This window comes from Diadema antillarum, unplaced genomic scaffold (genome assembly GCF_040938485.1).
Source record: "Diadema antillarum isolate AM-2024a unplaced genomic scaffold, OU_Dant_1.0 seq00000589_RagTag, whole genome shotgun sequence".
Classification (NCBI taxonomy): domain Eukaryota; kingdom Metazoa; phylum Echinodermata; class Echinoidea; order Diadematoida; family Diadematidae; genus Diadema; species Diadema antillarum.
In genome coordinates this window covers 715767-740178 of record NW_027271521.1, presented here as the reverse complement: position 1 = coordinate 740178, position 24412 = coordinate 715767, and the positions used below count along the sequence as shown (strand labels likewise).

The window sequence follows — 24412 nt, the reverse complement described above, 5'->3', positions numbered from 1 at the left end:
CAGATACAGAAGGTGATCCGAGAGGATACTCGGATCACCTAACAAAGAATCCGTACAGATACAGAAGGTGATCCGAGAGGATACTCGGATCACCTAAAAAAATGGTGAAATTTGGTGATTTATATAATTGTGATGACCTATGTAGTAAAAAGGACTTTTATTTGCCACCACATTCGAGCATCCACACAGCTGGGAGAATACCATAGTGCTATTGCACTCCCATGTCATGTGTGGCAATCATCTAAGCAGTAAGAAATACGATGCATGCACTGTTAAGTGTTAGTCCACTGTGACATCACACTTCTAGCTGAAGATCAACGTGCTCACACATCATGGAGATCGATCCCCCTTTTAGCAGACGACAGCGGGTACTATATTTGAACATTGTTTTTTATGAAAGTTACAGGTGACCTTAGGCATTGAAATTTGGCAGAGATCATCTTTGGGTCTTTCTAAATATGCTGATCGATGTAGCTAAAAAGTAATTTCTAGCTTTTCTATTGATGCACACTAAGAATTTGTGTGGACAAAACGGAACTGCATATTGTCTTGTGGAGATGAGTTCTAAATCCATTTCTGAACATTGTGTTTTCATGCTTTCCTCCAGATAAAAAGACGTAACATGACAGTTCTTGGGGAGTGATGGTGATTTAAAGGAACTCGGTATAGGGGTCATCATTTGGAGAACGAAGACAGATTGATAGCTGTACAGTCTCTGTCACACCACGAGGGTGCAGATCACCAGATTGAAGAAGTACATGTAACAGATGTGGCCAACGACTAGCCATTGAATGCAGGGTTGACGAATGCTGGAAACACCGGGCCAACATCAGCGAAGGAGCCTCTGAGATATGGACTTCCATTGCACTAACCCTGCTGTAAGCTATTCTGTTGTTTTCCACGATGATTAATGAAGGGAGACTAGTTTGAAATTGATTCACATTTATTTTACATTCTAGAGTCTCAGTAATTACATAAGAGGCTACATTAAGAGACTGAAAGCTTTGTTGGTTTTGTTTTGTTTGAAGAAATGATTTTCAAGTATTAATTATTCTTCATGGAGCAGTTTTGGAGCTGTCCTCTCTGAAAATGAAAGCCTTGAGAGGTTAGTACTCGTATTTAAGAAAAATGTGTACTTGCTGTATCGACAGAAGTGAAAACCATGTTATGGTCAGTCTTATGTTTGTGTAAGTAGAGCTGAACGTTGCTTATGGCAAATATGTATATTAAATGATTTTGCACTTCAAGTTTATAATGTAAACTGGAGGGACCTATTATCCTCATGCCATAATTTGTATGATTTGTAAAACCTTTAAATTTTACTTATTTGCCCAGGAATTCAACACACACATCACTCCAAGGGGGAGGAGATACTTCAATAACTGATGGAAGGAGTTCTGACTGCTCCAAGGAGACACCTGCTTATCCAGATCATCATAGCATATTTCTTGTTGATAATGGAAGCAGAAAACTGTACAGCGTAAGTTCAATTGTTTGAATACTGGTCTGGAAAACCAGTTTCCCATTGTCATGTCTTGTACTATACATTTCCATGCAATATAGCACCATCTAATTTGCCTGTTCACTTTTGTTTTTGTCTTCTCAAATATAGAGAATAACAGTCTAAAATGTGCCCCCCCCCAAAAAAAAAAAAAAAAATAATAAAAAAAAATGAAGGGACCGGTAAGTATAACGTTGTAAATGAAGTGATGGTTATAGATTTAAAAATAAAGACTGATATACTTGTATGAAACATGTAAACAGAGTGTACCTACAAGACTCCGCGCTGACTTATTTTCTTGTTAGCCCCATTGGGCCACATGTAAATGATAATAGTCCTAATACTTATGATATAATTATAATAATGATGAATAAAAAAAATGGAAATTGATTTGCCATAAAGTTCGATGGATAATCACATCTTGTATTTTTCTACTAACTGTGCACATCCACACTTAACCCATCTGCATGAAATTTTCATTTGTATTAACTGATATTTGGTGTAAGAAGCACATGAATAAATGTACTTGAAACAGCGGTACTGAATAGCAATAGAAATTAATGCCAAGAAAAAAAAAAACATGAAAATAGTTCAGCCCCTTAAAAAGGTTGAAATGAGGGTCAATTTTTTGATGTTATATATTTGCTTCGTAGAATATGATTAACATTCTTCTTGCTTCCTTTTTAAATTCAGATACCCAAGTAGTGAGCAAAAGACGCGTTGAAGCCAAGGCAGTTGCGATGCAGTACCCCACTTTATGAGACACCACACAAGGTGCACAAGGATATGTAAGTTTATACTCATAAGTTTATGTGATCTACAACTTTTTAGCCCTCTTTAGCAGAAAGCTTAAGTGACATACATGGTATCTTATTCATCTAGCTTGCAAAAACTTGAACATTTTCAACTTTTCTCCAGAGATAGTGGACAGAATTCAACCATACTAGGAGTTGATCATCCTTGTTTAGTTAGGGGGCAAGGACCCAAAGTTGTTCAGGATATGGTCATGAGCCCCCCCCCCCCCCCCCCCCCCCAAAAAAAAAAAAAAAAAAAAAATGGCCTTTACAGGGAAATTAATTGCATCTATGTCTTAATTAAATCATTAGGCAAATATACAGGCAATGTGGGGGCTTTTGATAATCTTTGATGTACATGTTCATAGATGTCTAATAAATTTTGTGTGCAGATTGGTCTGATTCCATGACTTAGGTTGGATGTACGTAAACTCCAACGTAACGTAATGTAACGTAAGCTCCAACATGCCAGTTGCGCCGTTCATTTATTATAAACCTATTCTCGTTTTCTTCCATAAGAATGCCACTACATGTATTTCTACTGCTATCAGATCTTCATCAGTTATAGTCAACTCTGTGCCAAAGTGAAATTTGTTGAGACTCGAGAAAAAGCTTTGACCTACAATGCATTCTTATATTTCAGGAGTACCTGTATGACAAGGATCTCGGGATTCATTGAGTATCGTTTGGAGACCTTGAGGAGCTATGACACCACTCATCAACTCAGGCAGAGAGAGAGTAGTTGCAGCTCCCACCAAGCCCCTGACTGAACACAATTCCAACGTTAGATTAGAAGCCCAACGAGAAGAGACAGCTACCATCGGTGTATAGGCCTACGTACATATCCTTGCTTTTTCCTCTTTTGAGATACATTAAATGCTCCTCTGAAGTTGGAACTTACATTCTTGTTGAAGAGTCAGCCTCATCAGGCTCATCTGTAGTTGAACATGAAGCTGTTACCAGGACGTACTGCAGCACTTCAACACTAAAAGTAGAACAGGGCTCGTCGATGAAAAGAGTTTGTTTTGAAACTTCAAGCTGCCCTGAAAACAACCTTTATAGGGAAGATTTTATTTTTCCCAAACAACTGGCAGTATTCACCAAATATTGTGATGACACAAAACGATCCAAATTCTGTATGTTCATCCATGCTTCCTTCCATGTGTCCATCTGTTACAGTTTCAGTAACTTTTTTGAACTTCAATCGTAACCAAACTTGGATAATAGGTGCACTATGGTAACTTTCCCCTTATGACACACTTTGAAGTCACATGACAGGGTCAAAGCCTCAAAAGTCAAAAAACAAGGTCATTTGAGGTATAATTGTTAGTTTATTTTGGTTAACTGTTTCAAATTTTGTCAATTAGTGCTAGTTGATATTTAATTTGAATATTAGATGATCAAATATCAGTAACACAATAAACTGCCTTTAGTCAGAAACTGGCTTTCTGGTGAAAAAAAAAAATTGATCTATTTTTAGGACAGAGGCTGGTCGATCCATGTACTGTTTTCAAAATGTGGTCTTAACAACTGCTAGTGAAGTGGGTAATGTTCATTGTGTCTATTTTAAACTCAACTGAGCCAAAGGCTTGAGTGAGCTATTGCGATCTATTGATTACTTTTTGTTCGTCATGCGTCGTGCATAGACTTTTACATTTTCATCTTCTTCTCAAGAACTGGTGGGCGGATATCAACCAAACTTGGTGGGGATCATTCTTAGGGGGTAGGGACCAAAAGTTGTTCATGTGGAGCATGTGGCCCAGGGGGACAGCCCCAAGGGGAAAAAGGGGGTAATCTTTAAAAATCTTCTTCTCCAGACCCCAAAACAATGCAGTTAATATGTTATTTGTAGATCTATACATTTACCTATAAAGAATATAGTTTGTTCATGGAAAGACCCAAGTTTCGGTGGTGGGGGCCAAGGGGAAAAAACACATGTCCATCTTCTTCAAACCGGAGTCCAGATTTCAGTCAAACTTGGTTGGGATCATCCTTAGTGGGTAGGGTCCCAAGGTTGTTCATGTTGAGCATGTGGTCGGGGGGGGGGGGGGGGGGGGGGGGGCAAGGGAAGATGGGAGAAACTTTTGTGCTCCAGATCCAAAAGCATTATAGGCAAGATATGGTGTATGTGGATATCTTTATAGGTGAAGAATATACGTTCATGACAATGCCTCAATACCTATGATAACCTCCTTGGAGCTCGGGGGGGGGGGGGGGGGGGGGCAGAGGATAGGGCCCCCAAGAGACAGACTGTTTTGTGTACTAACATCGGTCTTGTACTAGTCTGATTTCATACCTTGATACCACCTTCAGAAATGCATCCTTTCTGTAGAAAATGGCATGATATAAAAAGAAAGTCAAAATCTGAAATTTTTAGAGAATTTGTTCCGTTTGTTGTATTTTTAGATCAGATTAATACATTACATGTACCTACATTTGTATTGGATGTTACATCACTGCAAGCCTCATTACATCTTATTCTTATGGACAGTAATGTGTTTGTGTGTGAAAGTTTATGAAATATACTCTGTAATAACGAAATTGTATAGGAACCACACACATTATCTCAATGAGTTATTACTATATGCCTATGTTATAATCATTTGTAGGAAAGCAACCAGAGTCAGATTTCTCTAATTAAATTCCAAAATACATGTACTGTACATTTAGTACACAATCCTTGGGAATGAATTTCTGCTTTAGTTTCAGACTTTGCCTTGCGGCTACTCCTTGACACAGATTTCGAGTTGTATAACCACATATAATTTATAGTTCTTAATACACTGTACAATAAAACATGCGTTATGAAGCTGAAATAATGAGAAGGATGAGAAAGACTCAAATCAAGTTTGTAGCCCATATTATACCAAAATTATGAATTATAATAAATTTGCTCTCATAGTGTTAAGTTGACTTGGTCATATGATTAAAGCTTTTGTGACTTGATTTGAGATAATTATCATTGAGAAATTTATAATGCATTTGGAGTTGGATTATTATACCTGTCCTAGCTGTAAGAAAAAACCAAAATCAACTGCCTAGTTCCTAGTATAGCAAAGTTATTCACATAATTAAAAAAATCGCTCCCATAGACTTTATGTGTACCGTTTCTCTCCCCTCTCCCCCTCACCTCCCCCGCACCTTCATCGTTTTTTTTTATTCTATCACTTGCCGTGTCACAATTTCATGTGCTTAATGAGCTCATATAACAATGAATCATAACATTTTTTTTTTTTTGGTCCACCCTTTTGGGTTGCAAGTTCAAGACACATGGCCATTTACGGGTTCAATTTTATATAAATGTTGTATATAAGGAGATATGCAGTTGTAGAGCTCGACTCTTGATTTATTTCATGCTTCCCATTGTGCATTGAGTGTTTTTATGTAACCCTGTATATTCATATGTTTATTCAATGCTGCAATTCAATTTCTTTTCAATTATGAAAGATTCATTTGTGATATTCATGATGCCTACATTAATTTGCTGCATTCGTTGGATGAATAAAATTTGAGATTTTTAACCTGATATTATTGCTTTTGTTTTAATGTATTTTCGTCACAGTTACATTATCTGCATACATGTAATTTCATTTCAGATTCATCTCCGAGACCTTGACTAGCTTTCGCTTGTCACGCATGCTGCACTAGGTTTGGTGAAAGCTAGTCAAAAGGGCCAGACCAGCAATAAGCTAGTCTAGCTGTTTGTACTAGCTCTATGTTAGTGTAACTTGGCACCATCTACACTAGTTTAAAGCTAGTCGTTTTCTAGTCAAGCAGCAATGACTAGCCTTACTCAGCATAGTCCAGCATCCATTACAAGTCTCATGCTAGTCCAGCAGTCATGACTAGCATGGAAATCCAAAGCTAGTAACTTAGTTCAGCAGACATGACTAGCTTTGTGCTAGTCCAGCACTCTTTGACTATCTTTTGCCTAACTAGTCCAGCAATCACTACTAACATGATGAGTAGTTTTATGCTCATTACTAGCTTGATTTCCCTAGTCCAGCAGTGTTAACTAACATCATGACTAGCATTATGCAAGTCCAGAAGTCATTACTTGCCTTGGCTTACCAAGTCCAGTAGTCATTACTAACTTCACGGTAGTCCAATAAGCAAGTCAAGCTAGCATTACTAGAATAACACTAGTCCAGGGTGACACCATCTGGACTAGCTTCTTATTAGTCCTGCCCACCAATTTAGGTTGTGTGTGTATGTCAGGTGACCATAACAGATTCTCAGAAATTCAGATTGTAGAAGTCCTGTTTCGTGACAGGGTCGGACCTTCGATTGTCTGACAAACATCAAAGAGTCAGACAGTAGACTTTGCCCCACTGAAGGGAGAGAAAGGGGAGGGGTGGGGAGAGGGAGAGGAGATTGTTAAGATTGAGTATAATTTAGATATAGGATAAAGAACTCCCATGCTTCGTTCTCCACAAAGATTTTACCAATAATGCCCCCAAAAAGAATCCATTGTCAGTGATTCTATACAACTCTATCTTTATCTCTATTATCTCTCTCTATAAGTCTGTATAGCTTAAAATGCATCCCTGTGTATCTGGTAGCTAAAGTTCGAAATAATAATAAGAAAATAGGTTTTATTGATCGATCTATTACATGGAATTGTTACAAAGACAGAGGGAGACTTCCTTTCATTACATTTTGCATGACAAGGCGAGCGTGACGCGATATCACTATTATGTGAAATCGTTTGGTCTCCATACTTCCGCATAGATTTAAGTTTGATTTTTTAAAGGAATCTTTGCTATTCAAATTCAACAAATTCTTCCGTCGAGATGTTTTCATTGCAACTGATTGACAAATCAGGAGGTCGTAGGTTCGAATCCTACTCGAGTATGTACGCCCATGAATTTTTTTATCATGGCTACTACTAAAACACTGATCAATTCAGTGCTTATTTACGTCGATGTAGGGCAATTTGTCAATCAGTTGCAAGGAATCTTTGCTGTTCTCTTTGCTCGACTAAATATTCAATTCATTTTCAATTCATTTATTTTCATACTTCTCATTTATGAACGTTACAACGGAAGTAATAATACAAGTTCTTTTACCTTGTAAACAATGTGCAGAAAACAAACAATATACATGATGATAACACACAGTAACTACATGACTGTAATTACGACTGGTCAAAATCGAAATGGGGTTGATCAAAGAGAAGTATGACGGGACCTACGGTACATGAAAGCTAGCTTGTTTGGATGTAGGCCTATAAGCCCCGAGTAATCAGTGTTTGGGAAAAAGAAACGGAGAACGGATAGAAGGTAAGACCAGATGATTTAGTGGTGCCAAGTAAGGAGGAGAAGAAGAAGAAGAAGAAGAAGAAGAAGAAGAAGAAGAAGAAGAAGAAATATACTAAAAGGTGAACCATTACTGTGACCGAGCTATCATTGCTTCCCGGAGTAGAACATGATTTGCATATAAAGCTTACTTTGGTATATACACTATAAACTGTTGTTGCATTAAAACTATCGTAAGGATTATGATCAGTAAGACACAAAAAGTGACATGTACAGCTATTAAGCCATTAATTGGTGCCTGCCGTCAAGCTCTGGATAGAAAGCGAGAGAGAGCTAGAGGGAAGGAGGAAGAGAGGGAAACGAAGTAGAATGTGGAATTGATAATAATGAATTCGGAGAGCCTGATTATGGCAAGACCCAAAATGGAATCTGCAGCGTGTTGACAAGAATGTTTGATCGGACAATGACATGTATTGTATTCATGACGCACCAGCTTCGACATGGAGTGAAGTTTCCCCTTAAAGGGGAAGGCTAGTAACTGATCAGTGGGAATCAGTGGAAATGCTGGGAGATGATTATTCCAATCCTTGATGGGATTCATTCAAGAGTTCATTGTATATCTATTGTTGTGTGAAAATGATTTGCTTCAGAACGGTCTCATATTCAAGTAATGTGCAGATTAATGCTCCGTCACTGACCAGGGACGCTAACATGGAAGCATTAAACTGCACAATACTTGAATATGAGACCATTCTGAAGCAAATCATTTTCACACAACAATAGATATACAATGAACTCTTGAATGAATCCCATAAGGATTAGAACAATCATCTCCCAGCATTTCCACTGTTTCCCACTGATCAGTTACTAGCCTTCCCCTTTAACGGATTGCAATGGATGTAGGCACCTACTTATCGCCTCGAAACGACTTTGGGCCGGAAGTAATTGGCTGTTGCGCGTGCATGGTCACCGCCTGCGCTTAGTTAAATGCTACAGTATATGGCCCACTGACATGACTGATATGGGTATGACGGTCAGCATGACACGCCCACCGGAAGTCGCACAATCTAGCGTATGGTGCTTCTGTAAAATGTTGACATGACATTGTTCTATTGCTAAAGGCAGAAGCACATCTTTTAGCAAAAACTATCATGATAATGACAAAACAAAGAATAATGTCACCATAGTTCATAAGGGGGGGGGGGGGGGGAGGCGCCGTACGGGGCGCCTAGAATAAAAGAAAAAAAAAAACTTAATTTGTTACGGGGCAGTGGCAATCGTACCAAGATTGAGATAATGTCATGTTATAATAATAATAATTGACAGTGCTTTTATAGCGCATAACACAAAGTGATAATGTCCCTATGCGCTTTAAAAAATGAAAAGATTATACAAAAACATACAATTCCAATTACAGTGATGGTACCGAGCTTCATGTTTGCTTACACTGTAAACAAATGCGATTTCAAGTCAGACTTGAGTCTATTTATATCAGTGATTTGTCTTGATTTCTTATGTAAATTATTCCATAAGGTAGGGGCATTAAAGACAAATGTTCGTTCTCCGTTATCCTATATATTGTTATCCTATATATTGGTTGTGCAATTCAGATTTAGGGCGGTGAGTTAGCTCAGTCGGTAGCGCGTCTGCCTCACGATCACTCGGCCCGGGTTCGAACCCGAGTCTGGACTGAGCAATGTTGTGTGTAGGCAATTACCGTCCCCTCTAACAAGAGGCAAAACACTCTGTCCCTCGGATAGGACATAAAATGGAGAAATGTATGAGAGAGTCACAACTCATGCACGTAAAAGATCCCGCTTCATTCATCCATCGTAAAGAGCAGGGTGTTGAACCCGGTGAAGTGGTCCCACCTCACATCCAACTGTACTCCATGGAAGACCAGCTTAACGTAGCTGAATATCGGGCTATCCCGCCATCTTCTTAGATGGAAATGAACAAACAAACAAACAAAGCATCTCTCAATCGTCTATTTGATGTTTTATTAACTTTATAATTCTCGGAAATCCCATAAGGTCGTTGCCAGGCGACCTCAGTAACAACCAGTTCATTGCGGATGAAACAAAAACAAAAAAACACAAAAAAACAACAACACACAAACTCAAACAGACGAAGGATATAGTTTCATTCCCTAAATGGACACCAATGCACCTTCAAACACCATGACTCACGCTGCATCCGCTTCATTCATTCGACCACATGAATTAAAAAAAAATGGAAATTGACGATCAACTAAACCAAAATAATTTGCCTATCTCACATGCAAAACAATTCTTTGAAATAGTCTACGAATCCTTAGAAATTTATTACTAAAAATGTCGCGTACTGACCGGTTCATGGAGGAGTTGTCACACCTGGTTGGTTTCACTGAAATATTTCATATAGTCCGACTTCGGACAATGGAAAATCGACATGCTCGCCGCTGATTGATTGTTGCCAAGCTGATCCTGACAATTGCTGTTTTCCACTTACCACCGGTACTCTTTTGATCCGAGTCAGGAACATGAGGCTCTAATGTTTATAGAAATGAGAATAAAAAATGGAACTGATCATATTTCATGGGTTTGATTGCTATGATTTGTGATAAACATCCCCTTCTCGCAGGCGGTCAACCATACACATTATTATGCTTGTTCCAGATTCCTAGGGATATCCTTTAAAGGATGGAAATGGGTTAGGATTTGACCCCCTAGCAAAGGCTTTTTGAAGGGAAATTTATAGACGCTGTTCTAATGATGCCACAAAGCCTTGCTGAGGGCAAAACACTGCGAACGATAATCCTTAACTGTTTAAATTAAGATCTACCAAAGATGAAACCCCTGCGTTTCTGCGTGGAATTACACTTGAAATGCAGGGGAGCTGTGCTGTTTCACAACATTCACACACACACACACACACACACACACACACACACACACACACACACAATGCAAACTTACAAAGAATGGAGGCTTGGGTTTAATCGGCTGCACGTCACGGGACTGACATTCACGAGTCATATATACAGCCCACGAGTCATACAACCCACGAGTTCGACACTAAGCAAAACAAGGCCCACGAGACCGACACATCTAGCCCCGTGTTGTTTGTCGAACTCGTGGGCTGTTTTTGTTTTTGCTTTTGTTTTGTTTTTGTTTTTGTTTTTGTTTTTGTTTTTGTTTTTGTTTTTGTTTTTGTTTTTGTTTTGTGTGTGTGTGTGTTTTTTTTTTTTTTTTTTTTTTTTGGGGGGGGGGGGGGTTACCTAGTGTCGAACTCATAGGAATAGACCTTTCTTCGCGTATAGTGTCGAACTCGTGGGCTGTATGACTCGTGGGCGTCGGTCTCGTGAGACTGAAGCGATGCTGCTGTAATAGCCAAGCGGTAACAATTTGCTTTACACTTGCAATTTCTTTCCATTTTCATTTTATTCTACAGATAAGGTTTAGTGTGTGTGAGTATGTGTATAATACACAGCACTTTCTTTATACTCTGCAATGTACATGTACATACAAGTACATTTATTGGTTACCGTGTGCAGGAAGGTGCACCCTGCCGTGTTTAGGTCTGTTTTTTGCTATGCTACCAGTTCGCGGGCTAGTAATGAAATCTCGTTCAGATTCTGTCGTTCTGTTATTTCCGATTAAAGAGAAAAATCGTCGCTATAAATAGTCATAATTGTGTAACGTAAGACAAACATACGCAGTCAGCTTCGACACTGGGAAAATAATTTATGAAGACGAATGATTCCTGTTTTCTGCCTTGTGGGATTTCTGGGAAATATGAAGAGCTTATACCTATTCGAAGAGTTGACTCTTCAACCCCCTACATGTTTGAACATACCTGTACATTCACACAATGTTGTATTATCATGCACGGGGACCAAGGTGAAGCAGCCACTCAACACTGTGGCATTCACGATGGTACGATCTTACAAGCCTTTATGTGAAATCAGCACCGAGGCCGTGACATAAAATTGATGTTTCAAACGAGCCGTGAGAGAGAAGGACACACACACTCACACAAAAAGAAAAGCACGAAAGAAAGAAATGTTTATTCCGAAAAGGTTCACTGCTTTTGGTGCAGGGACCGATTTGTTTAAGAAGCTTTCCCTCCCCACCCCACCCCAGCAATTGGCCCACTGTAAGAGGAATCTTAGGGCAGAAGAATGAAATCATTATAACCATTATATGCCTGTTGGTAACAAAAGACCAGGACATTCATATGGGGGAAAAAACTCATGGTGAAATAATTCAGTTATAAGAGAAGAAACACCGCAGATTTCGTGTCATTAATCGCATTCGTCTTTCGAGAAATACAGCTGGTTCTTATACAAGCACGTCTGTATAGAATGTACTGATTTCTCAAAACGGCAATTTGATGAGTGTTTCAGGCTGTTATAATTTATCATAGCTATCGTGTGCAGAGGCGCTGCTGTTTCCTCATTGATTATATTTTCACCACGGCAAGTCGACGTCGACCGAAGCCATGGACGACACCAAGTTCATTGATAACGTCGAAGGTAACGAACTTCCATGTGTCCTGCTGAACATACATACTTGTTGTTTGACATAGTATTTCACTGTATGTCATCAAATCATTCATATGGCAAATTATTTTTGCGTTTGCCCATTACGACAATGACGGACTACTTGAATTGTTTACCTGTTTTGGGTTTTGCTCAGATTTTTTTTTCTAAAATCCTATCGGAATTCCCAGATAATTAACGTCATAACACCATGTAGACAAAACGTGCACAAACCTATACATATGTGTATATAATACATGTGAGTTGCTCCAGCCGAAATTCCTAAAGAAGCGGGTACTAGTACCTAAAGGAACCTTGGAACCAACAAACTATAATCCAGGATATTTCTCTCTTGGATAGTGATCACAAGTTTTGGAGGCGGAATGACGCCATGTTTGTAGATTATCAACATCGGGCATGCAGGAATGTAAAATGCATGCCACTAAACATTTCAAAGCAAAACCTGGGGCCTGTTTCATAAAGATTGAGCGTAAGTTGCAATCATGCAATCGCAAATTGCGTCTCATAAACAACGTTGCGATTGATCGCAAATATAAACGTTCATTCTACTGAAAGTTACGCTTGATTTTTCTTGAAATCAAGTGTAAGTGTCTTTATGAAACAGGACTTACGCTCAATATTGAAATTACGCTCGATTCACCGAGTTGTGTTCAATATAACGAGCGTAAGATCAAACGCAGCTCTTAATGAAGGGCCCCGTAAGGTCAGTCTGAAAAAAAAACAAAAACAAAAAAACCGGTGATTTAAAATCCAGGTGTGCTGGATAGGCTAAGCAATGTCGTGTATACACGAAGCTCGAATTAGCTATCGATTAAATGATAAACTTGTTTGTTTGTTTTTTTCCTTTGTCTTCTGGAATAAATTTTTTTCCACACTCAGTCTTTAAAGAAGAGGTGGTCATACCTGCATTTTTGAATAAGATAAATTTATATGAAATTTCTTAAATGTTCATTTTTAAATATGTGAACGCTAGAGGATTCTTTCCAATATTCCCAATTCTATATCTGTGGAAGAAGATATGAATATGCTTCACCCTAAGTCTCAATGATTTTAATCGACTGTGTGCCCCTGAAGAGAGGTTTGTTTGGTTTTGTTTTGTTTTTGAAGGATTTTAATGCCACAGTGCTTCTATTAAGAGATATTATCCGCATTTTATATATTCCTCATTATCCATGATAGATTTTCATCATTCTCTGTTTTCCACATGAAAATGTTTGTTTTCTTCTCTCGAAAAAAAAAAGATTGTTATTCCGAAGGTTAATGATTCCGGAACACACAAATTCCCTGTACCTAGAAGAAGTTCGTTGATCCAAAAATGAAAAGAAGGTACTACAAAACTGCCCTTCGAAATAAAAAAATCTTTGTCGCTTTTACATGATAATGAACCTTCGAAATAACAGACCTCATTTAATTTTCGGATTAACTAATCTTCATAACGACGAACTGTACCCATGATTTTGAGTGTATTATCTACACGACATGTCAGTGCTAAATGTGAAATACTATGTAATATATAGTATGCCCCGTATGAAAAAGTACGGTTCGACACTGTAGAATTTGTTTTGTACGGTATATAAACTCTGAAGGGGTATGACTTCACACTATCTTTTCAACAAGATTTCCACCGTACCCATTGTGAAAGACGATAATATTACAATGTACATAAGTCTGGAAGATTTTACCACCTATAATTTTTGAAAGAATGACCATTAATCATTGGAATCAATGAATCTTTTAAAGATTTTTCAACGCTATATGCAGTCTAAAAGGAAACAGTTTCTTCACATTCATGATTATTGTCTCCATAGAAACTTTTATCCTATACCCTCTGAAAGAAGATGATTTCACACCGTATCAAATCATCTTAAAGATGTTTTCAAATGTTATACACTCTGAAAGAAGATAGTTTTATCCAACCTGATAAAGATTTTATTCGAGATAAGCTGTACATTCTTAAAGATCGGAAGATGATATCAAACTTTTTTTTTTCTACGAATGAGATTTCAAACTGTGTATATCTGTAGATGTTTTCTACACCAAACATGTACGCACTCTTAAAAGGGAATTTACCTCAGATATAAAATTGTGAAAGAAACTCAGACAACCCCTCCAAACTTGTGCATTTTCAAAGTTCCATTGCTGAATATACAAGTAAGCAACCTAACAACTGGTCCTGATATAATAGGACAATGAAAATAACGTCGAAATGTGAAATTCCACAACTTTTTTTGTCCTGTGTCGGCTTTTGATGAAATTTCCACGATTGATGCACGTGTTTTTTAATTGTAGGCCTAAGTCGTAAGTGTACCATGTAGTGCCAACTTGAATATACATGAACTGAAATTTATAGCCTTTTCAATCTTAACAGTTCCTTTCCGCGAATTTTGGCACAGAAATGCATGTACTTGTATCCCGTCTTTACTTATCGTTATACCGCTCATACACTTGAACAAACTACTTTGTGCTTCTATTTTTCTTTCGTCCGGGACGGGGGGACTGCAGTAAGGGGGGGGGGGGGGGGGGGAGGGGGGCGTGGTCGGGATGTCACCAGAGGCGACATACCAAGCGATCAGACATTAGGCGGAAAAGTTTGCTGAAGCTGTCCATAAGCTTCCGCGAAACAATCGAAGCTGACTCTCGCGAAGAGATTTGCCTTGCTTGCTGCGTGCCACAGTCGGTTGCAGAAGGCGTGGCATATGGAAAAGGGAAGTATATAATTTCACACACAATTACTATATCATGCATTATACCGATGAAAAACACATCTTTGACAAAAGATTTGATATGAATAGAGATGTCATCTTTTGTCTCGTCTATTCAAGATTTCCCTTCGTTCTTTCCTCTGCGTGCCTCCTGCGTTTTATAGCCTGCAGGAATGTTTGTTGTCTGGCAAAACAACGACGACAACAACAACACCAACACACACACACACACACACACACACACACACACACACACACACAAGAAACTCACAAAACAAAACAAAATAAAACAGAACAGAACCCCCCCCCCCCCCAAAAAAAAAAAAAAAAAAAGAAAAAGCGCCCCAAACGACTCCTTAAAGTGATTTCTGTGTTTTTTAATTTTGTAACAGCTTTCGGCAGTCTGTTTATATGCCATGATTTTGGAACTTTAGTGTAATGTGCCGGGTATTAAGAATTGAGAGGTAAAAATGTTATAGATAAAAATGAGATATTAGGTGAAAATGCCAGTGTTGGAAATGTGACCTATAAGAATGTTACAGGTAAAATCGACAGATGTAAAAAGGTGGGAGGATTTTAGAAATATCGAAGGAAAAAATACAAGGAAAGGTCGTCAGCGGTGTTTTGTTTTGTTTTGTTTTGTTTTTATGACATGATATCACAAACACCCATGACAAAACACATGAAAATGACTGCCGAGTACTTGGTCTCTTGTTGGTACGCATTAATTAATTTTTCGTATCATATTCAAATTTCATGCATATCATTTTAAACAAAGGTTGTTCTTGACAACTTGAGAGCTTGTCCGAGGCTTGTCCGACAGAGCGACAAGAAATATATGCAAACTACATGGATTCCAGCAATTGAATTTCATTTAAGGAGAGCGGATGAATGGAATAGCTCGACTCTATTTATGTTCCCTGAAAAGAAACATTTGAATACGTTATGAAAACGGTCTATATTGTGATTGTTAGTGGTATCAATAATTATGATGTTAAAAACAATTATGAACGACTCCGGGTGTGTTTCAGGAAAGGCGCACCAACGGATGCTTGGAAAAGGAAGCCGTTTAGGTCGGGCGCGAGGGTGTTTCGGGATGCTCGCTCACTTCCGATGTTGAAATCTTATCTCCCCGCGGTGCCTGTGGTAACATATTTATTTCAGATATACAAGCTACGTGTCTGGCCATGACGATGACATTCGTGGGCTGAAAAGACCGATTTCTTCTTCTTTTTTTTTTTTTTTGATTTTTCAAAGAGCTTTGTTACCAGAGCTAAAAGAAAAGCAAAGGCATGATGTATTCACATTAGATTAAGTTGATATCAAGGAGATATCACCATTTTTAAAGTAATGTAGTTCTCTTTACCTCTTGTTTAATACCGGGACTCAAAAACCACATTAGGCCTACATCTTTTCAAATCTAAGACTCCCGCACAACGTTTATACTTCCGTTTGTGATTCTTACATAAAATAGATTGCTGTCAGTAATGTGATTGTCAAATATCCCCTATATTTCCTGAACAACTTCAAGCGAACTTCTGTGAAAATAATTCACAGTAGAGATAAAATAACAATAGTGAAGAATTAGAGTAATGCTTTTTTCAGCTCATTTATTCTAGGGTAAAGAGGTGTGCAATAGTGTCCCCAGCACTGTATATAGGACAATGAAAACATGATTACGTTGTGTGTGTGTGTATGTGTGTGTTATTGTTTTTTTTTTCAGCTAAACTTGTTTTAGATAACAATACATAAAGCATTTTCCGTCAGTGTGTGTGTGTGTGTGTGTGTGTGTGTGTGTGACCTCTGTACATCAGCAATCTGGGATCTATTTGTCACAGAAAATGTGCATGTAAGTATATCTGTGTCTACTTGGGTGTGGATGTGTGTGTAGGACACGTGTGTCATGTGTACAATAACAACCGTACATGCACCATGGCAACCGTAGTTATCCGGAGAAAGTAAAAACACTAACTTCCGGTATACTTTCTACACGTACAATACCTCAATTTAACCACAAGACAGTCTATTGTATACTAGAGTTACGCTGTGTGGGAAGAGTTTATTATCATTATTATTAGTAGTATTATTATTGTTATTATTTATGTACTTTTTTATAAGTTGTCTAAAATACTTTTGTTTTAGGTACTTAAAGGGCCCTTTCCGAAGCTCATGGCAAAGTAGGGCCTACATTCTGCAGAATTAATCTGTCACCTGTCCATTCTTTCCCTGGATAGACTTGAAGATAGTTCCTTTAAGTGTTTTCATTTAAAACTGTGCCTTCAAGGTAATCTTCCAATTCAACTCTAAGTAATAAACTACAGCGTATATCAAAACACTGACAATAATGAGAAAAACGAAATTTCAGTTTGTATCAAAATCTTCACATGTAAAACCATGCATTTTAAGATGTCATATACCATTTGAGTTAGGAAAGTCATTATCGGCACAATTTACGATATTTCATGTTAAGATTGCCTGTATTAAATTAGATATCATTCATGTCATTGAAGATATTAGTTTAAATTTTGGCATTGCTTTTCTAATTTGCTTTATTGATTGCATTAACAATTGCCAGTATTTTCTCTCACTTTTTTTTTTCCTGACAGCGTACCGCTCAAAATTCAGGAGAGATGCGCTCAAGGCACACAATAAATACAGAGCCGAGCACGGGGCTCCCGCTTTGAAAATCGACAGCAAGATCAACAAGTACGCGCAAAAGTGGGCGGAGACCTGCGCGAAGAAATCACAACTAGCGCACAGGAGCGAGCACCAGTACGGGGAGAATATCCACTACGCGTTTGACTCCAGGGGCACAGAGAACATCACAGGTGGGTGTGGTTCTAATCTCCTCCACCCCCTTCTCTCTCTCTCCCTCTGTCTTGTCTGTTTGTCTGTCTATCTATCTATCCATCTATCTATCTATCTATCTATCTATTCATCTCAACCCCTCCACAAGCTTGTTTCTACATCAGCTGTCTTTTTCGGTCACAACATTAATCATAATAATAAATGGCAATCCTGTGTTATGATTTGGGGGAACGACGATCAGTGTATCCCCTTTCGTGAAAAAAACAAAATGAGCAAACATGCGAATGAGACTTTTTTTTTTAGTGTGTATGTGTGTGCCACTCTCTTTGTTACTCCTCGTTTAGGGGACTCATCCGTGCATTCTTTGTCTAGTTTCAAAACATTTGGCATGCAGCCATAAGGGCCTGCATCCTATTTTGAGTTCATCTCTATACAGCATGCACCTGCCATTCTAACATTTTGTAATAATTAATGGGCGAAATGCATGCGAGTGAACGTCATGACAATGTCGATGACCGAGTATAACAGCATGTTATCTTTACTGGAACGGAACGATAAAGAAATTAACAAATTCCAAGAATAAATCAACAGACTGGCTGTATTGACGCCATCTGAGTAGTCGTGGCCGAGCGGTTAAGGCGACAGACTAGAAATCTGTTGGGGTCTCCCCGCGCAGGTTCGAATCCTGCCGACTACGAGAAACTTTTTATCTCATTTTTTGTTTTTCTTCCTCCGTTTTGTTCGAAGTGTAAGAATGTCTTTTTTATTTCTCTTCATTGTATTTTTTCCCAAAGTTGACTCTTCCTGCAAAGAAACTATCGTTGCAACAATTTTTTTTTTGCCCGAAGACTCAAAATGTCCTTGTATCTTTAAACGATTGTTTCTCAAACTCTGATATGTAACAAAAATTACATATATCAAAGTGATTTCCCTAATCACAAATATTTTGTTATTACTAGAGCCCATGTAGAGAAATCACACGAAGATTTTCAGACAAAACAGATTATTATGATACTTTATTTTATTTAGCTGGTATAGGTTGACGCAATACATAACGCTTCAACAAAATCTTTTACACCTTTAGGAACATTTTGTATTCAGCTCCTGGCTCTTTCATATACCCAATTATCACAGTATAAAGAATAATTCGAGAAAGGTGTTTGGGAAAAAGCGGTTCAAGTTTCCTTTCAGACTAACAAAAACTACAATCCTTGACAGTAATGATTGGCGTGGAGCAAATTATAAAAATCTCATTTACAAAAGTTTTCTCTTCCTACATACTAGTATGCAGAATGATAAGACTCATCATTCAAATTTATGAAGTTCTTCCGTCGTGATGTTTTCATTGCAACTGATTGACAAATTGCCCTACATCGACGTAAATAAGCACTGAATTGATCAGTGTTTTAGTAGTAGCCATGATAAAAAAATCATGGGCGTACATACTCGAGCAGGATTCGAACCCACGACCTCCTGATCACCGGACAGGCGTCATCTCCACTAGACCACCGAGCTTTCGCCCGACAGCAAGTGTTGGTTCTAATCCTATAGCATGCAGCGGGTACTGCTTTTGTTATTCAAATTTATGAAGTTCTTCCGTCGTGATGTTTTCATTGCAACTGATTGACAAATTGCCCTACATCGACGTAAATAAGCACTGAATTGATCAGTGTTTTAGTAGTAGCCATGATAAAAAAAAATCATGGGCGTACATACTCGAGCAGGATTCGAACCCACGACCTCCTGATCACCGGACAGGCGTCATCTCCACTAGACCACCGAGCTTTCGCCCGACAGCAAGTGTTGGTTCTAATCCTTATAGCATGCAGCGGGTACTGCTTTTGTTATTCAAATTTATGAAGTTCTTCCGTCGTGATGTTTTCATTGCAACTGATTGACAAATTGCCCTACATCGACGTAAATAAGCTACTACTAAAACACTGATCAATTCAGTGCTTATTTACGTCGATGTAGGGCAATTTGTCAATCAGTTGCAATGAAAACATCACGACGGAAGAACTTCATAAATTTGAATAACAAAAGCAGTACCCGCTGCATGCTATAAGGATTAGAACCAACACTTGCTGTCGGGCGAAAGCTCGGTGGTCTAGTGGAGATGACGCCTGTCCGGTGATCAGGAGGTCGTGGGTTCGAATCCTGCTCGAGTATGTACGCCCATGATTTTTTATCATGGCTACTACTAAAACACTGATCAATTCAGTGCTTATTTACGTCGATGTAGGGCAATTTGTCAATCAGTTGCAATGAAAACATCACGACGGAAGAACTTCATAAATTTGAATAACAAAAGCAGTACCCGCTGCATGCTATAAGGATTAGAACCAACACTTGCTGTCGGGCGAAAGCTCGGTGGTCTAGTGGAGATGACGCCTGTCCGGTGATCAGGAGGTCGTGGGTTCGAATCCTGCTCGAGTATGTACGCCCATGATTTTTTATCATGGCTACTACTAAAACACTGATCAATTCAGTGCTTATTTACGTCGATGTAGGGCAATTTGTCAATCAGTTGCAATGAAAACATCACGACGGAAGAACTTCATAAATTTGAATAACAAAAGCAGTACCCGCTGCATGCTATAAGGATTAGAACCAACACTTGCTGTCGGGCGAAAGCTCGGTGGTCTAGTGGAGATGACGCCTGTCCGGTGATCAGGAGGTCGTGGGTTCGAATCCTGCTCGAGTATGTACGCCCATGATTTTTTATCATGGCTACTACTAAAACACTGATCAATTCAGTGCTTATTTACGTCGATGTAGGGCAATTTGTCAATCAGTTGCAATGAAAACATCACGACGGAAGAACTTCATAAATTTGAATAACAAAAGCAGTACCCGCTGCATGCTATAAGGATTAGAACCAACACTTGCTGTCGGGCGAAAGCTCGGTGGTCTAGTGGAGATGACGCCTGTCCGGTGATCAGGAGGTCGTGGGTTCGAATCCTGCTCGAGTATGTACGCCCATGATTTTTTTATCATGGCTACTACTAAAACACTGATCAATTCAGTGCTTATTTACGTCGATGTAGGGCAATTTGTCAATCAGTTGCAATGAAAACATCACGACGGAAGAACTTCATAAATTTGAATAACAAAAGCAGTACCCGCTGCATGCTATAAGGATTAGAACCAACACTTGCTGTCGGGCGAAAGCTCGGTGGTCTAGTGGAGATGACGCCTGTCCGGTGATCAGGAGGTCGTGGGTTCGAATCCTGCTCGAGTATGTACGCCCATGATTTTTTATCATGGCTACTACTAAAACACTGATCAATTCAGTGCTTATTTACGTCGATGTAGGGCAATTTGTCAATCAGTTGCAAAGACTCATCATGTCTGTGAGATAAAACAAACACAGATTGTGTTCCCAACTTATTTACAGTTGTTTGATTGTTGGTAATTGTTCTCTCTCTGTATCTATCTATCTATCTATCTATCTATCTATCTATCTATCTATCTATCTATCTATTTACCTATCTATCTATCTATCTATCTTTCTATCTATATCTATATCTATCTTATCTATCTATCTTATGTATGTATCTATCTATTGATCTATCTACCTATCTTATTTATCTATATATCTATCCTATCTTTCTATCTATCTATCTATCTACCTCTATCTATCTATCTATCTACTGTCTTGTTCCATTCTGTCGTAAATTATATCTGTGATAAGTATTTGTAAATAAGTAATTCATAAGTTTGTTCATTTTTTGAGTGGTTCACAACATACAAGCTTGCTTTTTAGTGGACCTCTCAGTTCTTTTTTTTTCTCAACTGAAGCATAACTTTGTACTTTTTTGGCAGTATGCATTCTTTTGTTTATTTGTATCATTTATCTATTACAAAGTCGAATGTTTATGTTTATGATGTAATTCCAAATATATTATGTTTGTTTATGTATATTATGTTTTGTTGGAAAAAGAAGAATGAAAAATAAATGAATATCTATCTATCTATCTATCTATCTATCTATCTATCTATCTATCTATCTATATCTTTCTATCTATGTCTCTGTCTATCTATTCATCTATTTCTCTTTTACATGTATAGGAGAGATGGCATCGAAGGCATTCTACGATGAGATCAATAATTATAACTTCTCAAATCCTGGCTTCACCTCGGGGACGGGTAAGTTTATAATCACCTCCGATTTGGGAAACCATTGTTTTCATCCAGCCTGATCAGAAACCATCGTAATCATCCAACCAAATCATAATGTCACTTCATCATTATCTACTCATCACATAGGTCTTCTAAACTGTTCATATTCTATAGACCGATCCGGGAGCATTCTTTCATGAAGCGCTTTGTCAGCTATGTTTTTTGACAAACTGTTATAAGCTAATGAAATCCTTGCATCTGATTGGCTGAGAGCAAATATGTACGACACAGGGCCGGCGCACTGTTTTCAAAAGTGTGGGGGCCCACTTCCGGGTTTCATGAGCTAACAAGCAAAAAAAAAAAAAAAAAAAAAAGGTCCTCAGCTCATCTCAAATTCAAATTCAAATTCAAGTTTATTCCGTTTTTCGACAGTAAAAAATAACATAACATACATCACTCTTTCTTCAGTGATAAGAATCGTACCAAAAAAAAACCAAACAAACAATCAAAGTGAGTTTAACAGAGTAAAACAGTACTTGTATACTTGCAGTAAAGATACATTACAATGCCTGAAGTAAATTAAAGTAAAGTTGAATATCAACGTACACAAGGCGAAAAACGGAGGGACCCACTGAAAAGACGAAGCTTGTAGAGTGTGGGCCCCTCAGGAGAGAAAGAATCAGTGAAAATATTGGTAATAATTATCGGCATCAGGACAGCAACGAAAATATCTGAAGCAACAACAGCGAAAATAGTTATAACAGCAGAGAAAAAAAAAAGTAGAGAGGAAAAAATGTTTAAAAACATTGACAAAATAGAATTAGAAATGGAAGCCCATAAAGAGTCAGACAGAAAAGGAAGAAAAATACAAAATGACAACATTAACATATAAACGGACATAAAACGACACTGGGACATCGACGAGGCTATAGTTAAACGCAAAAGACAGACTACGACAGGAAGTAAGACTAGCACAACGGAGATAACGATACACGAGGGCTGGACGATGGAAAACAAAAACAAGACAGAGACAAGACCGGACGGAAAACAAAAACAAGACAGAGACAAGACCGGACGGAAAAAAAAAATCCCTCATTATATAAGCGTATAGAGTGCAGATCCCGAAGAAAAATCCATCAACTGCATGACTAACTTAACCCAAAACTTTATTCATGAACTTGGCGGTGGTCAGCTAGTACGAGCGACAATGTGTAAACAACTATGCGGATTTTATGAAAGGGGTATCAAAATGAATAACGTGTAAAACTAATCCGATTCATGACAAATGTTATTGTAAAATCGCAAAAGATAGGCTTTTAATTTCCGTTTAAATGAATACAAAGAGGGAGCTGTTTTTATATCGTGGTTCAGAGAATTCCAATAGTTTGGACCAGTGTAGATAAATGAATTTTTCCCTAAAATTGTTCGGAAAAAAGGTAAATGAAATTCATTTGAACGTCGGGTGGGATAGGAGTGAAATGATTGGTTTTTAAGGAACATTGAATCAAAAATAGATGGAAGTGAACTGTTATTAAACATGTACATAAATTGACCTAAGTTGAATAAAAACAACTCATTTATTTTTAGTAACTTATTAGAAGCAAACAGTAAATTTGTATGTGAACGTGTAGGAGAATGACAAATAATACGGAGGGCTTTTTTCTGCAGTAACAACACTCTATTCAAGAGGGTCTGATGAGTATTACCCCAAGCCAAAATTCCATAATTCAAATAAGGCAGTATCAAAGTGGAGTATAACATGAGTAATGACTTTTGAGGAATATAAAATTTCAATCTGTTCAAAACACCTATATTACGTGAAATAATTTTACAGATATGATCAATATGTGTTTTCCAACTCTCTTAATTTCTAGGATTTATTTTTAAGTCCTAAGGATTTATTTCTTTAAGTCCTAGCGGACTGTAAATACAGACAAAACCTTAGGACTTAAAAGTAAGTCTTAGCTAGGATTTAAAAATTTAAGTCTATGTTCGACTTAAATTTCAAGTCTATAGGATTTATTTTTTAAGTCTTATTAGATTACATTTAAATCTTTCTTAGACTTGTTTTTAGAATAAATCCAGCTTGGATTTAAACGACGAAAGACTTATTTTAAGCCTTCCTTGGATTTATTTCAAATAAATCCATCATGGATTTAAACTCAGACTACTGAAAATGACAGCCAATTGATGCACTTTCTTCACATGTAAAGGTCTATTTATTTTAACAAAATCAAACTGATGCATTTTTCACAAACATCGATAAGTTACAAAATATACAGATGATTGTCATACACATGTAGGCTCCAGAAAAAATGAAATACGACATGATGAAAACAGAGCATATTTTGTAATAGTCTCAGATGGTCACATCTTCACATTCATGTTACTGATGCTTCTTTCACTGTGTTCTGTAAACAAGTTACTAGACGACTGGAACCTTCATTGCCAAATAGATTACTTTTTTTTCACTTTTTTTTTAAATCTTGCAAGATGACTCCATACGACTCGATTCACTTTCATTTTATGTATTTCTTTCCCTGGTGAGCATCGTTAAGTCGTAAGATGGAAACTATGAACAAATATAAGATTATATATGAATTCTAATAACTTAAATTTTAGAAATGATGCTGTGTAATAAACAATACAGCCTCCATTAAGTTGACGTTTAGATTTACACGCTT

The 24412-nt window shown here is 37.9% G+C and overlaps 1 protein-coding gene and 1 non-coding gene across 2 annotated transcripts in view; both read left to right on the top strand.

Annotated features, from left to right (window-relative positions):
• The window catches only part of LOC139735642 (Golgi-associated plant pathogenesis-related protein 1-like), an 80721-nt gene that overhangs the window by 31997 nt on the left and 24312 nt on the right, over positions 1-24412 (top strand). The window contains exons 2-3 of the mRNA XM_071646391.1: positions 17405-17626; positions 21678-21755. Of these exons, the coding sequence (XP_071502492.1) occupies positions 17405-17626; positions 21678-21755 (300 nt within the window). The remainder of the gene's footprint in view (positions 1-17404; positions 17627-21677; positions 21756-24412) is intronic.
• On the top strand, positions 18222-18303 carry Trnas-aga (transfer RNA serine (anticodon AGA)). Its single transcript has one exon. It is a non-coding gene; the product is annotated as a tRNA-Ser (tRNA).